General features: G+C 34.6%; 1 protein-coding gene across 7 annotated transcripts in view; it reads left to right on the top strand.

The window, feature by feature from the left end:
- The window catches only part of BLTP1 (bridge-like lipid transfer protein family member 1), a 223,529-nt gene that overhangs the window by 91,341 nt on the left and 115,176 nt on the right, over positions 1-17,012 (top strand). For all 7 annotated transcript variants that reach the window (XM_059169027.1, XM_059169028.1, XM_059169029.1 and 4 more), the window contains exons 29-36: positions 1,817-2,075; positions 3,165-4,002; positions 10,169-10,239; positions 12,307-12,480; positions 12,795-12,915; positions 14,265-14,411; positions 14,808-14,935; positions 15,249-15,448. In XM_059169027.1, coding sequence (XP_059025010.1) covers positions 1,817-2,075; positions 3,165-4,002; positions 10,169-10,239; positions 12,307-12,480; positions 12,795-12,915; positions 14,265-14,411; positions 14,808-14,935; positions 15,249-15,448 — 1,938 coding nt within the window. The remainder of the gene's footprint in view (positions 1-1,816; positions 2,076-3,164; positions 4,003-10,168; positions 10,240-12,306; positions 12,481-12,794; positions 12,916-14,264; positions 14,412-14,807; positions 14,936-15,248; positions 15,449-17,012) is intronic.

The raw sequence follows: 17,012 nt of genomic DNA, 5'->3' as shown, positions 1-17,012 counted from the left end.
AAAAGAAAGAGCTGGACTATATATATCAATTTCTTGCTTTAATGATTTCTCACTAAATATTAATACATAAGTATATACATCTTATTTAAGGTTATTTGACTTAAGCAGTTTTGCCTAGAATAAAAGCAGATTATCCTATAGAATCTGCAAACATCAAAGGTTCTTGACATTTAAAGGATAGGAAAGATGCTAAATAAAATTTATCATTTTTAAAAAAAATATTACTTTCTTACATTCGATTAATATTTGCTTTTAAGGGTTTTCACAGACATTGTCTCATTTAATCTTCAAGTTGCTGTGTGAGTTCTATATTTTCCTTGCTTCTAGTGAAGAAAGTGAGTCTCATCACTGAGATGGAGTTGCACAAAATCAGATGGCTAAGCAGAAACTAGAATCAGGGCCATCAAAGCCACTTCAGTGTTCTTTCTACCGCACTACAGCTGGCACTAATTATAAACACTGCTTGATATTCTGATCTGCAGATCAAAGTTTAACCATCACAAAGGGAAGAAAGAAAATCTACAGGGAAGTTACAGATGGTATAAGAAAGGAAAGAGAGCAAATTCCCTAACCAAACAAAAGCAAAGCTCGTTATAATTCTTACAATGTATAGTAGTGATTATATTGCCTGTTGATTCTTTCAGAAGTGAGCTCTAATTCACGAATCATTGAGTTTGGTATAGAATTAACCCCTGTGTAAGTATCTGACTTCTGATTGTTGAGGTTTCTAGGAGCCAAGAATAGATATGCAGTGTTAGAATAGAATCGAGGAGGGCTTATGGTAGAACGCAGGAGTTCCTTGGAAGGTCAGTGACCACTAGTTTCCTGTCATCTAGAAGAGAATGAAACCCATTTTTCTTTTGACATTTATTGTTCTGATTTTTCAATTTATGGTAGTAGAAGTGAATAATACTACTTATATTGTAAGTTCTTAAGTCTTCTTACCCCTTAACTAGAACTAGAACTGGTTCTAGAACTGCATTCTGCTGGGAGAGGTGTTTTTTCCTACTAACAGCTTCCTCTTTTCTTGGGTAATACAGGAATGGCTAGAGGAGAATAGAAACTGGGCAGGAGTTGTTTTTTGTTTTGTTTTGTTTGTTTTTTAATCTAAGCAATTTAGTAGGGACTCCACTTTCATTCCTTCCACCCCCAATTTACATAACATGTCACAGGGCTGAGGAAATGTTCCATATTAAAGAACACATGACAACTGAATGCAATAATATATGATCCTAGGTTAATCTTGTACTGGAAGGGGCAAAGGTGCTTTCAAGGACATTTTTGGGTCAATTAAAAAATTGGAGAGCACATGATAGATTAGATAACAGTATTGTATAAATACTGAATTTCCAAGTTGATAATTATATAGAGATTATATATATATATATATATTATTCTGCAGAAATAAACACTTAACTCTCTAAGGTAAAATGTCACTATGTCTACAAATTACCCTCAATTCAAAAAGTTTTATGTATATATTATACATATTAGAACAGATGTGGCAAAATGGTTAAAATAGGTAATTCTGAGTAAAAGATATATGGTGGCTTTGTATTCTTTAAAGTTTTCTGTAAGTATGAAAATTTTCAAATAAAGTTTAAAAAAATTCACTGTCTATGGAATTTGGATCCATACTTACTATAATATCTTTTTATAGTGTTTAGCATAATGCTATGTGAAATTGGATATTTGTGCTTTTAAAAAACTGATTATATTTATAAAAATAGGGAATTGGATTAAGTGCTCTTATTTTCATAAATTGTTTTTGAAATTATTATGTTCATGTAACCTACTTTTTTGTTTGTTTATTCAGGTAATGTGAATGGCATGAAGAGGAAAGAATGGGAAAACAAATCAGTGGGAATAGAAGTAGAAAGAAAAACTCAGCACCTTAGTCTTCAAGTACCATTACGATCTCATAGTTCATCCTCTTCCTCAGAGGAGAATAGTAGTTCTAGTGCTGCACAGCCCTTATTGGCTGGAGAAAAGGAAAGTCCCTCTTCTGTTGTTGATGACCATTTGGTTCAAAAAGAATTCTTGCATAATGCAAAAAGAGATGATGGCCATGTAAGGTCAGTATTCAATTATATTCAGAAACTAGATTAGATTAGGAATTATAATAAGATTGTAGTTACTTAAAATTTTGTTAAGAAAAACTTTGTTTCCTCTCCACTCACTTACTGTAGAAAATTCTTTTCTCCTCCTGAACATATTTTTAAATATTCATTTGCTTTTGTCTTGCTAATTACAAAATTTTCATATGTGTGTGTGTGTGTGTGTGTATATATATATATATATATCTCATTCCAGAAATAGGAAAATACAGAAAAATGTAATGAAAATAAATATTTGTCATCATCCAGATACAAAAATTTTAGATTTTCCTCCAACTTCCTTTGCTGTTCCTTCTTATTCCCTATTTCCATGTCCTCCATTTCTTCTTTTCTTCCTCTTTCAGATGGCCATTTGTTAGATGTTCTGGATGCTTAAGACTCTGTTCTTTACCTTTATCTCCACTCATTCTATATTGTTTCCCTAGATAGTTTCAGTGATGATTTGGCTTCAGTTATGATCTGTAGCCAACATCTTCTAAATCTAGAACTCTAGACAAAACTTTGTGCCTCTAGGCCCAGCTACCTTTTTGATATTTCTATTTGTATGTTTCATGGGGACCTCAAACTCAGCCTATAAAAAATGACCTTGTACCTGTCATGCTCAACTTGTTCTGCCTCAGTAAATGGCACTAGCACCAGTTTCTAAAGGTGATGATAGTGGGGCTATCTCTAGCTCTTTCCTCTCCTTCAGTCCCTCTCATTTATTCAAAGGGGCCCCTGATATATTGTGTCAGACAAACTTTTAAAAGATGTTAAAAAAAAAAAAAGGTGTAAATGCATTAGTGTCCACAAATCATGGATAGAAGATTACACTTTGGGTTTAAGTTTTTATTATGTTGTAAACTGCCTCGATTTATTTGAAACTACATGAGGTATGAACACTTGTTGTGCTGTTTTGCTACTTTGTATAGATAATTCATTGTAAAATTTTAGATTTTCCTTAATTTGCAAAATAAATGATTAAATTACTATAAAGATTTTATAAGTACTTCTATTGATACTTATACGATGTACAGTAAATGGTAATAGCTTTGCTTTCCATTTTAGCATTCCTACAGAAATTCCAGGAAACAGCCCCGTGTCTCCTAATACTCAGGAAAAGTCAGTAGGTCAATCTCCTTTGAGATCTCCCTTGAAACGACAAGCTTCTGTATGTTCCACTCGACTTGGGAGTACCAAGAGCCTTACTGCTGCTTTTTATGGGGACAAGCAGCCTGTTACAGTTGGAGTCCAGTTTAGTAGTGATGTCTCCCGAAGTGATGAGAATGTATTAGACTCACCAAAGCAGAGAAGAAGTTTTGGTTCATTTCCATACACACCATCGGCAGACTCCAATTCATTTCACCAATATCGGTCAATGGATTCCAGCATGTCAATGGCTGATAGTGAAGCCTACTTTTCTGCAGCCGAGGAATTTGAGCCCATTAGCAGTGATGAAGGCCCTGGAACTTATCCAGGTAGAAAAAAGAAGAAAAAGCAAACACAGCAGATTGACTACAGTAGGGGTTCCATATATCACAGTGTTGAGGGACCACTTACTGGCCATGGAGAGACCATTCAGGATCCCCGAACTCTGCCATTCAAAACTCATCCTTCCCAGGCTTCATTTGTTTCTGCATTAGGTGGAGAAGATGATGTTATAGAACATCCGTATGTTGTAGAGGTTGAGAAAACAGTAGAGAGTGAACAGATTACTTCTCAGCAACCTGTGATGAATTGCTATCAGACTTATCTTACTCAGTTCCAGGTAATTAATTGGTCAGTGAAGCACCCTACTAACAAAAGAACCTCCAAGTCATCATTGCATCGTCCCCTTGATCTGGATACTCCAACCAGTGAAGAAAGCTCATCGTCATTTGAACAGCTTTCTGTTCCAACTTTTAAGGTATAAACTAAATCATTAGTTTCCACTGTTAGGTTTACTTAGCTAAATCAGTTTTTAAGATGTTTCTAAAATTTTTCTCTGAGTCATTTTAACTACCTTATTGAAAGAAAGAATTTCTGAAGTCATTGCTTCATGTGTGACAATAAATCTCAGGGTTATTGATGAGTATTATAAACTTAAACATCTCAAATTGAGGAGTAGTTTCAGACTTGATTGTCACAATGTTAATCAGTTAATATATAGTCTCTGTCTACATTATGTTCTAAGATTAAGATCAAGTCTGAATTCAAAGTTCTGTGTGTCTTAAAAATAGAATTTTGAAATTGTTTTTAATAGCTGGTGTTCTTTTTACTTAATCTGTAACTGCTACTGTGCAAATCCAATTCCATGCACTTGACATTTGAGATTTTGTAGTTTAGCAGGAATTGGTTATTTTCTGTTTCTATAATGAATTCTGTAGTGGCATTTTAAAGGAAAACTGAAAATACATTAACAAACTAGTGATAATAGTCGATATGAAAACTATTTTTATGAAATTATACATTTATAAGAGAATTTTTTATGATTTTAAAGAACAAAATTAAGCAGATAAAATCTTTTTTTTTTTAATTTTTAATTTTTCATAAACATATATTTTTATCTCCAGGGGTACAGGTCTGTGAATCGCCAGGTTTACACACTTCACAGCACTCACCAAAGCACATACCCTCCCCAATGTCCATAACCTCACCCCCCTTAAGCAGATAAAATCTGATAGAACTGAATAACTGTGTAGGAATCTTATGTGGTATATACTTACATAGTTAATTTACATATTATTAATTCAGTATTTATTATGAACTGCTGTGTGCCAGGCATTTGATATGCAGTGATGAGGAAAATGGGCATAGGACTTAGAGTTTAGGTGTGGGAGACAGACAGTTAATAGATAAAACAGGTAAGTATATGATTACAAGTTGAGAAGAGTCTTACGAAGATAATCCAAAGATGCTAGAATAGAGAATAATGGGGGGGTTGAAGCTACCTATATTGTATTGACATGAAAGATATAACTGAGGAGGTAATATCTAAACTGAAAGTATGAGAAGGAACTGATGATGGGAAGACCTGGGCACAGACAGGAGCCTTGCTAAAATTCTCAAGTGGGAGAGAAGTCAGTGCACATAAGTAAGTTAGCAGGGAGACTGCTCTTTTTGAGGCTAGAGACCTAAACAAGGTACAGATCATTAAGAACTTATAGACCATGGTATCAGTTCTTACAATTTCATTGAAATTTCATTAGGAAACCCGTGAGAGCTTTAAGGAAATGTGCTCTCATGTACTTTGGATACTGAGTAGAAGAATTGAACTGTCATGAAGTGGGAAGGGTGGGGTGATCACTTAGGAAGCTGTTGGCAGCAGACTGTGTAAGAGGTGACAGGACTAGACTTAAGTACTGCTGGAAATGTGATAGATGGAGCTGGAAAAAAAAAAACATATATGCATTTGAGCAATATGTGTTGAAGGAAGAAGAAACATTAGTGACCGTTACAAAGTTTTGTGTGTGTGTGTGTGTGTATTTTTTAAGATTTTATTTATTTGAGATAGAGGCAGAAAGAACATGAGCAGCGGTTGCAGAGAGGGACAGGCAGACTCCCTGCTGACAGGTAGCCTATCTCAGAGCTTCATCCCAGGACCCTGAGATCATGACCTGAGCCAAAGGCAGACTTTTAACCAACTGAGCCACCCAGTACCCCCAAAGTTTTGGTTTTAAAGTTGTGCCTCTTGCCCAATATAAATTGTCCATTAAGATAGCAAAATGTTCTCTTTATTCCATGTGAAAGTATGTAGGTATATGAATTTTCCAGTATAAAAACTCAGTGGTACTTCCAATACAGAATTGTACCTAAGAAGTTAGAATTATTTTAGTGTTTTCAGTAAATCTTTCTAGTTTGATTAGGCAATCAAATCATTAAAATAAATAAGTCAGGGAAGGGTTTCATATCTTTAGATAAATCAAAATAGATTATAGGTCGTAAGAAAGTTATTTTTCTCTATTAAATCTGAATAACTGTCTAACATAAAAAAGGATTCAGTTTGGTTTGAATAATCAAATGTATTATTTTATTTGTTTTCTTTTATGGACATACAATATGTTAGTTTTTCCTATAATTTAATGTTTCTCTGAGAGTCTTCCCTACTTAAAAATTGATTGTCCCAGGAGAACATTCTAAAATTAGTTTAAGAAAAGCTCAGTTTGTTGAGGAATTCAGGAGGAAAAAGATTTGAAGCACTTACTTTTTTTTTTTTTTTTTTTTTTTTTATTTTTTATAAACATATATTTTTATCCCCAGGGGTACAGGTCTGTGAATCACCAGGTTTACACACTTCACAGCACTCACCAAATCACATACCCTCCCCAATGTCCATAATCCCACCCCCTTCTCCCAAACCCCCTCCCCCCGGCAACCCTCAGTTTGTTTCGTGAGATTAAGAGTCACTTATGGTTTGTCTCCCTCCCAATCCCATCTTGTTTCATTTATTCTTCTTCTACCCACTTAAGCCTCCATGTTGTATCACCACTTCCTCATATCAGGGAGATCATATGATAGTTGTCTTTCTCTGCTTGACTTATTTCGCTAAGCATGATACGCTCTAGTTCCATCCATGTTGTCGCAAATGGCAAGATTTCATTTCTTTTGATGGCTGCATAGTATTCCATTGTGTATATATACCACATCTTCTTGATCCATTCATCTGTTGATGGACATCTAGGTTCTTTCCATAGTTTGGCTATTGTGGACATTGCTGCTATAAACATTCGGGTGCATGTGCCCCTTTGGATCACTACATTTATATCTTTAGGGTAAATACCCAATAGTGCAATTGCTGGGTCATAGGGCAGTTCTATTTTCAACATTTTGAGGAACCTCCATGCTGTTTTCCAGAGTGGCTGCACCAGCTTGCATTCCCACCAACAGTGTAGGAGGGTTCCCCTTTCTCCGCATCCTCGCCAGCATCTGTCATTTCCTGATTTGTTGATTTTAGCCATTCTGACTGGTGTGAGGTGATATCTCATTGTGGTTTTGATTTGTATTTCCCTGATGCCGAGTGATATGGAGCACTTTTTCATGTGTCTGTTCGCCATCTGGATGTCTTCTTTGCAGAAATGTCTGTTCATGTCTTCTGCCCATTTCTTGATTGGATTATTTGTTCTTTGGGTGTTGAGTTTGCTAAGTTCTTTATAGATTCTGGACACTAGTCCTTTATCTGATATGTCGTTTGCAAATATCTTCTCCCATTCTGTCAGTTGTCTTTTGATTTTGTTAACTGTTTCCTTTGCTGTGCAAAAGCTTTTGATCTTGATGAAATCCCAGTAGTTCATTTTTTCCCTTGCTTCCCTTGCCTTTTGCGTAGTTCCTAGGAAGATGTTGCTGCGGCAGAGGTCGAAGAGGTTGCTGCCTGTGTTCTCCTCAAGGATTTTGATGGATTCCTTTCGTACATTGAGATCCTTCATCCATTTTGAGTCTATTTTTGTGTGTGGTGTAAGGAAATGGTCCAATTTCATTTTTCTGCATGTGGCTGTCCAATTTTCCCAACACCATTTATTGAAAAGGCTGTCTTTTTTCCATTGGACATTCTTTCCTGCTTTGTCGAAGATTAGTTGACCATAGATTTGAGGGTCTATTTCTGGGCTCTCTATTCTGTTCCATTGATCTATGTGTCTGTTTTTGTGCCAGTACCATGCTGTCTTGATGATGACAGCTTTGTAATAGAGCTTGAAGTCCGGAATTGTGATGCCACCAACGTTGGCTTTCTTTTTCAATATCCCTTTGGCTATTCGAGGTCTTTTCTGGTTCCATATAAATTTTAGCATTATTTGTTCCATTTCTTTGAAAAAGATGGATGGTACTTTGATAGGAATTGCATTAAATGTGTAGATTGCTTTAGGTAGCATAGACATTTTCACAATATTTATTCTTCCAATCCAGGAGCATGGAACATTTTTCCATTTGTTTGTGTCTTCCTCAATTTCTTTCATGAGAACTTTATAGTTTTCTGAGTATAGATTCTGTGTCTCTTTGGTTAGGTTTATTCCTAGGTATCTTATGGTTTTGGATGCAATTGTGAATGGGATTGACTCCTTAATATCTCTTTCTTCTGTCTTGCTGTTGGTGTAGAGAAATGCAACTGATTTCTGTGCATTGATTTTATATCCTGACACTTTACTGAATTCCTGTATAAGTTCTAGCAGTTTTGGAGTGGAGTCTTTTGGGTTTTCCACATATAGTATCATATCATCTGCGAAGAGTGATAATTTGACTTCTTCTTTGCCGATTTGGATGCCTTTAATTTCCTTTTGTTGTCTGATTGCTGAGGCTAGGACCTCTAGTACGATGTTGAATAGCAGTGGTGATAATGGACATCCCTGCCGTGTTCCTGACCTTAGCGGAAAAGCTTTCAGTTTTTATCCATTGAGAATGATATTTGAGGTGGGTTTTTCATAGATGGCTTTGATGATATTGAGGTATGTGCCCTCTATCCCTACACTTTGAAGAGTTTTGATCAGGAAGGGATGTTGTACTTTGTCAAATGCTTTTTCAGCATCTATTGAGAGTATCATATGGTTCTTGTTCTTTCTTTTATTGATGTGTTGTATCACATTGACTGATTTGCGGATGTTGAACCAACCTTGCAGCCCTGGAATAAATCCCACTTGGTCGTGGTGAATAATCTTTTTAATGTACTGTTGAATCCTATTGGCTAGTATTTTGTTGAGTATTTTCGCATCTGTGTTCATCAAGGATATCGGTCTATAGCTCTCTTTTTTGGTGGGATCCTTGTCTGGTTTTGGGATCAAGGTGATGCTGGCCTCATAAAATGAGTTTGGAAGTTTTCCTTCCATTTCTATTTTTTGGAACAGTTTCAGGAGAATAGGAATTAGTTCTTCTTTAAATGTTTGGTAGAATTCCCCCGGGAAGCCGTCTGGCCCTGGGCTTTTGTTTGTTTGGAGATTTTTAATGACTGTTTCAATCTCCTTACTCGTTATGGGTCTGTTCAGGCTTTCTATTTCTTCCTGGTTCAGTTGTGGTAGTTTATATGTTTCTAGGAATGCATCCATTTCTTCCAGATTGTCAAATTTATTGCCATAGAGTTGCTCATAGTATGTTCTTATAATAGTTTGTATTTCTTTGGTGTTAGTTGTGATCTCTCCTCTTTCATTCATGATTTTATTTATTTGGGTCCTTTCTCTTTTCTTTTTGATAAGTCGGGCCAGGGGTTTATCAATTTTATTAATTCTTTCAAAGAACCAGCTCCTAGTTTCGTTGATTTGTTCTATTGTTTTTTTGGTTTCTATTTCATTGATTTCTGCTCTGATCTTTATGATTTCTCTTCTCCTGCTGGGCTTAGGGTTTCTTTCTTGTTCTTTCTCCAGCTCCTTTAGGTGTAGGGTTAGGTTGTGTACCTGAGACCTTTCTTGTTTCTTGAGAAAGGCTTGTACCGCTATATATTTTCCTCTCAGGACTGCCTTTGTTGTGTCCCACAGATTTTGAACCGTTGTATTTTCATTATCATTTGTTTCCATGATTTTTTTCAATTCTTCTTTAATTTCCCGGTTGACCCATTCATTCTTTAGAAGGATACTGTTTAGTCTCCATGTATTTGGGTTCTTTCCAAACTTCCTTTTGTGGTTGAGTTCTAGCTTTAGAGCATTGTGGTCTGAAAATATGCAGGGAATGATCCCAATTGAAGCACTTACTTTTGAGCTTTAGTTGTATAGTCTTTTACCCTCATTGTCAACCCTACCCTGTCATTTATCTGAATAGTCAGAAAATGAAATTGCCAATTCATATTTTATATGATATTTCTCAATTAGTCTGTTAAGTATTTTTTTAAGATTTGTTTATTAGAGATAGGGAGAGAGAGAATGAGCAGGTGGAGGGTAGAGAGAGAGGGAGAGAGAATACCTACACATGGCTCAGTCTCACAATCTTGAGATCATGACTTGAGCTGAAACCCACTGAGCCACCCAGGTGCTTCTATATGTTAAGTATTTTTGTTGTACATATCAGAATCATATTAACAAGGTAATTTGGATATTCACAAATGTCAGTTGATAGCATAAAATTAGAGGTCAAATAACATTAAGATTCTAGACTGTGAGTAATATTTTATATTATTTTAGGTTATCAAACAGGGGCTCACAGCTAATTCTTTACTAGACAGAGGAATGCAACTTTCAGGATCAACTTCAAAGTAAGTAGAATTACATACTTTTGAAGTTTAAAGTCAGTCTTTATTGATTATTAGATATGTAGAGTTTATTCTGAGAAATAGCCATTCTTTACTTGGCTATAGACTTTATTATTTATTTATGTTTAATTTTTCTCTTTTAATTTAATTCTTTGACCCATGGTTTATTTAGAAATGCAATGCTTAATTTCCATATACTTGAGAATTTTAAAAGATATCATTTTCTTTTTAATTTCTAATTTCATTTTGTAATCACATAGTATGGTCTTTGTGATTTTGATCTTTACATTTGTTGAGACTTGTGTTGTACCCCAGCTTGTGGCCTGTATTGGTAAGTGTTCCACAAACGGTAGAAAGGAAAGTGTTTTCTGCAGTTATTGGATGGAGTAGTGTCCTACACATGGCAGGGTTGGTGGATGGTGTTATCAAATCTTCTATAAGCTTACTGGTTTGTTCACCATTTTTATCAGTTTCTGGAAAAGTAAAGTTTAATTAAAGTTGTTAGTTTATTTCTGCCTTCAGTTCTATCAGTTTTTTAAAAAAATTTTAAAGATTTTTTTTTTTTTTTTAATTCATTTGAGAGAGAGAGAGAGCATGATCGGTGGAAGGGTCAAGAGGGAGAGGGGGAAGCAGACTCAACCATTGAGCAGGGAGCCCAATGTGGGGCTTGATCCTGGGGCCCCAGAATCAGAGACCTGAGCTGAAGGCAGTCGGTTAACCAACGGAGCCACCCAGGCACCCCTATCAGTTTTTTCTTAATGTATTTTGAAACTCTTAGTAGTTTTTACACACTGATATGTCTGCTTATATCATTTTATCATTACCTAAATTTCCTCTTTAGTGCATATAATAATTCTTTTAAATCCATTTTGATATTAATCCAGCCACCTCAGCTTTCTCAGGCTGAGTGATACATATGTATTCATGGAGTATCTTTTTCCATTATTACTATTTTTTTTTTTAACTTTCAACCTGCCTATAGTATTTACACTTTAAGTATATTTTCTTATAAACAGTAAATAGTTGGCCCTGCATTTTATTTTATTTCATCTTTTTTACAGCTTCTCATTTTAATTTATTCATTCTTATAAGTAACATTTCATTGGCCATCATATGGAGGAATTGTCCAGGGCCTTGAGAAAATGAAAGAAAAATAAGATTAGTTCTGAAAAATTTATTTTTTAAGATTTTATTTGTTTATTTGACAGAGAGAGAGTGGGAAAGCACACAAGTGGGGGAAGGGAGGTGGCAGGCAGAGGGAGAAGGAGAGGGAGAAGCAGGTTTCCCACTGAGCAGGAAGCCTGAAGTAGGACTCAATCCCAGAACCCTGGGATCATGACCTGAGCCGAAGGCAGACACTCTGGAACATTTTTAAAAAATGAATTACAAATAGCATGGAGGACAAGGGGAGATGGAGAAGAGAAGGGAGTTGATGGAAATTGGAAGGGGAGGTAAACCATGACAGACTATGGACTCTGAAAAACAATCTGAGGGTTTTGAAGGGGGGGGTGGGTGGGAGGTCGGGGTACCAGGTGGTGGGTATTATGGTGGGCATGGATTGCATGGAGCACTGGGTGTGGTGCAAAAACAATGAATACTGTTATGCTGAAAATAATTAATTTAAAAATAAATAAATAAATAAATAAATAAATAATGAATTAATTACCATAAATAATTCAGTTCTGTTGTCTGTCATGGCTTTGCCAACATTTATTAGCAGCCACTAGCATTTCTGTTGGACCTAATATGCAAGCCATAACTTGGCATATCAAAATTGGGAACTAATAAGAATTCAGTATTGTAATTTTCATAATTTGGAAAAGCCCCATCAAGTAAATATATTGACCTTTTTCTTCTTACTTGATGTATTAACCATCTTTGATCAGTTTGCATATTTGCATCTCACCTATCTCTGCCAAGCATTTGGGATTATTAAGCATCTAGTCTGATTCCATGAAAATTTTAGTTGAAATAAATGTGTATTTGAGTGATTATTCATCTTAAGGAAACTCTAACTTCTGTTCTTTTTCATGGTCTTTTTAATACATATTTTTTTATTAAATTGTATAGTACACCATATACCCCTCTGGAAAAGAAAACTGTTGATAACACAGATGATGAAACATTGACAGAAGAGTGGACCCTGGATCAGCCAGTCTCTCAGACCAGGACCACAGCCATAGTTGAAGTGAAAGGGACTGTTGATGTTGTTCTGACTCCCCTGGTAGCCGAAGCTTTAGACAGGTATTAATTTTGTTTAAGAATATAGCTTTTAAGTAATGTTTTAGTAAATGATTAAGTATATGTGATATAATTATCATATGTGATACATATTCATGAAGAAGAATATTGATGATGGCTGTTTTGGTTGCACAAAGATGAAAATAGGTTTAAAAATAATAGATTTCTCAGTCCTGCAAGGAGCTTATAATCTACTGAGGGAGACAAAACTACCATGAATGGACTCTAGAATGGAACATAACAGAACAGTTTAGATAAACTAGGCCATAGTATTAAGTGATATTTAGGTTTTTCCTGTACTATTTTTCTTCCCTCAGGTACATTGAAGCAATGGTTCATTGTGCTAGTACCCGCCATCCAGCTGCAATTGTAGATGATCTCCATGCCAAAGTCCTCAGGGAAGCTGTCCAAAATAGCAAGACTACCTTCTCAGAAAATGTAAGAACTTTTTATTCAATGAGTTTAGCAAGTTGAGAACTCTTCATGTATATATGATATCTGAACTTGAAAAAAAATGGAATATATTAAAATTTTATTAGCCATTTAAATTGGAACACATGGACACTTCTAAAAATTCCTTATATGTTTGCTATTGGCTTCTTAAGAGATAATGTATATAACTATACTGTGGATTAAATAGCAATAAAATATTTATTAAATTTGTAGCTTTATTTTTTCTTTTATTTCGGAAGTAGCTTAATTAATTGTAAGCCTTTCCTAAAGAACTTTGGTCCTGAGTGAATGAGCATTCTTCAGGCTGGTACATTCAGTTTCTAAGACAGCAAAGTTGCATATAATTTGGCTTTTCTCTGTGATTAGATCATTTATATCTTAATATTTTTGAGATTATTTTATCATGGTACCATGAGAAACTATGGACTCCAGGCAGGAATCAAGCTGAGGGTTTTAGGAAGGTAGGGGATGAGGAGATGGGTGAGCCCAGTGATGAGTATTAAGGAGGGCACGGATTGCATGGAGCACAGATTGTTACATGCAAACAATGAATCTTGGAACGCTACATCAAAAACTAGTGATGTGCTGTGCAGTACTAATGATGTGCTGTACTAATATAACATAATAAAAAGATTATTAAAAAATGGGTATGATTTTAGGTTGGAAAATAAAGTGGCAGGCAAAACAGATGCCCACTAAAACAGAAAAAAATATATTTTTGAGATTATTTTTGTTCAGCTCAGTGACTCAAGTCATCATCTCCTGTATGTGATAGTCTACTTATGCAGTAGCTCTAGCTATGGAGCCAGTTTCTTAGCAGTCATATCCTGATGCTCTTCTGGTGATTCTCCATCTGCCTTTCAAATTTATTTGGGTCATATTTAGGCAAGAGACCAGAGGTAAGGTAAAATGAGGCTGATTATTTTTAATGATCCAACTGTTCAAAACATTGGCATTTCCGAGGATAGAGGAGTATACATCAGTTTGAAAATATTCCCAGTCAACAAGGAGGAGCCAATTATCAAATCCAAAATCTACTATCAAATAAATACATTTTTAGTGATTCTAAAATAATACTTATTGCCATTTTTTTTCTGTTTCTCTCTACATTGGTTTCACTTTATTTTATATAACTTCTCTCAGCCCTGAAACTGCCAGTATTTTTCTTAGCTATTCGAAGTTTGGACTTTACGAGTATGGGTGCTAGCTGGGGGGATGGCAGCTGGCACATAGATGGGCAGAAGGGAGCACAGTGAATAAGCAAGTTGCTTTTGTGGACGTTGTGGAAATTATGAAAGTTCTATGAAATAACAATTCTACTTTAATCTCTTTAGCTATCTTCCAAACAAGATGTTAGAGGAATAAAAACTGAACATGCTACCATAGGAACGACTAATCAAGGACAAGCACAGACAAGTCTTATAATGAAGCAAGATAATGTAACAATTAAAGGTCTTCAGGCTAATGTTAGCATACCAAAGGTAACCATTTAATATTTTAAAAAATTTTCCTGAAAGAGGAGAACATTTTGCTTGTTTTTGTCCTCTGAATTTACTAAACTGAATGGCGGTAGAATGGATTATCATATCAAAAATACGTATCTTATTCCTTTAATGATCTAATATAAAAATTAATAATACAAATAGTTTACGTAAATGGAATATTGGGTGTTATTTACTAAAACATTACATATCCATCCAGTAACAATTGAATTATGATTACTCAATGAGTCTCTGTTTATAAGCTTTATCTTCATTACTCTCAGACACATAGATATACCATTCCTAACAGTAGTTTTTCATTTTCCTGTATATCTTATGTTTAAGTGATAGTATTTCACTTTGTATCTCTGAAATTTATGACATTTTGTGTGTTAGGTAAACTTATGTTTGTTACAAGCCTCAGTGGAAGAATCTCCAAGTACAGCTCCTAGTAGAAGTGTGACTCATGTTTCTCTAGTAGCATTGTGTTTTGACAGAATTGCTACACAAGTTCGTATGAACAGGTGAGAAAGATTTTATTGAGCCATAATTTTCTTGTTGGTTATAAAAGTAAGCCATAACCATTTAAATACATTTCTGAAAATTCTAATGTTTAAACTCAAAATTGGTATTGGAATTGTGTTATAGATAACAAAAGTTATTTTTAAAAGTTTTTACTGTTTTTACTCATACTGTTTTTCAGTAAACACTGAAAAATTTATTAATAAAGGCTTAATTACAACAGTGCAGTTTTTTAAAATAACTGCTTATTAAATGTTTTTACTGAACTATATTATTTAAATGTTAACCATCATACTTTTTAAAATTTTTATTAAGAGGTGTAGTTGAAGAGACTTCAAATAATACAGAACCTGGTAGAACATCAAATTTTGATAGATATGTCCATGCCACTAAGATGCAGCCTCAGTCATCTGGATCTCTCAGATCAAATGCCGGAGCAGAAAAAGGCAAAGAAATTGCAGCCAAGTTAAATATTCATCGAGTTCATGGGCAACTTAGAGGTCTTGATACAACAGGTAGGATCTATAACAAATATTTTTTCTTTGACGTGTAAAAATGTAAGAGGATAATGCAAAAGGAAACATGATTTTTTTCAAATATTGCTACAATTTGAGTATTTTTATGGAAAGGTATTTCTGCATATATTGAGCACATGGTATTTAGCTGTTTATTTACCATGTTCTATGAGAATGAAAGTTAAACTTTGGTAGGAAAGTAAGTGGTATGGTCCCAATTAGGAACTGCTTGTATATCTTGTTTTCTTCATGTTATCAGCTTGTTCATTAAAGAAGAGAGAGTATGAATCTTATTGTTTTTCTTACTTTTTAAAATCATTCTGTTGGCACAACTTCGTTAAAAAGAATTAATTGCAGTATCGAAAGCAGATAGTCAAGTTTGTAAAATACAGTAACAATTAGAATGATAGATCTGGCTATGCCTTTTAAATAAAGTCCCTGGTGAGGTGAAAAAGAAAACCAAAGATGTCACGTACCCTTTTAATATTTTTGATGTAATTCAGTGCATTTAGAAGCTTAAATGATCTCAGACAGTCAAAGATTCAATCTAGAAAACATGGAGTTAGTTAGTCTTTTAGAGACGATTGCTATGCTAAAATCTACATGTGGGACAGATGACGAATCCTGAATGTACAAATGATTACCTTGACTTTGCTCATTGTATTCTGTAGGCTCTGAAGTTTCCATGATTCTTGTCTGTATTCTGGGTCTGTATAACTGTTGTGGCTTTCTCAGATCTTCTTTCAGTATCCTTGTGTTTGAGAGCAAAGTTTGACTGAGGATTCCAAATAAAGAGACTTTTCTTGGCTACCTGAGATCTATCGTCCTAAAGCTGGTACAAAATACAGTGGCTGGAATACAAAAAGACTTTTATCAGCTCTGTAATGTACACTGATAACCAGTTTGCAATTGCACAAAAGTGCAAGAAGTAACTAAATAGAATTTTGAAAGGTACACTGAACATTGTATAAAAATGCAAGGAAAATGTAGTTGTCTTTGCTTACATGTTCAGAAGATATTTGTGAAAGGATTCTCAATAATCTGATGACATTTGTTACCTATAGGAAGAGGAAGTATGTCCTTGGGTGTGTGTCAGAGGCTTTTCATTGTATACCTTTTCACTCATTTTGTATCTTTGATCTCTGCAAGTGTATTACTTAATCAGAAAATTTAAATAAAATTTAACTTTAATCTTCACCTTATTTCATAATAAGAATAAGTTCACAGAATTAAAGGCAGATATAAAAAATAAATAATGAGAAAAGCATAGAAAAATTTAACTGAATATTTACTCTCTGATCAGAAAGTTTTCTAACCATAAATGTGAAATATAGTATTTCCATATGATGGAGTATTATGTAGCTTAAAATAGTATCTTTGAAGAATTTTTAATGCCATTAGGAAATTATCTTGGTTTACTGTTATTTGAAATACCAGAATCAAAGCTGGTTTGTTTGTAAAATAATCTCTAAAAAGCTGGAAGGAAATTTAATTTGATTGTAAACAAGTTATCTCTGGGTGCTAAATTTACATTTTTTTCATCTTTTTTTTTCTTTTCTGTATT

Source organism: Mustela lutreola, chromosome 1, assembly GCF_030435805.1.
Source record: "Mustela lutreola isolate mMusLut2 chromosome 1, mMusLut2.pri, whole genome shotgun sequence".
Classification (NCBI taxonomy): Eukaryota; Metazoa; Chordata; class Mammalia; order Carnivora; family Mustelidae; genus Mustela; species Mustela lutreola.
Note: the sequence above shows the minus strand (reverse complement) of the source record. Positions and strands in the feature narration are given on the sequence as shown.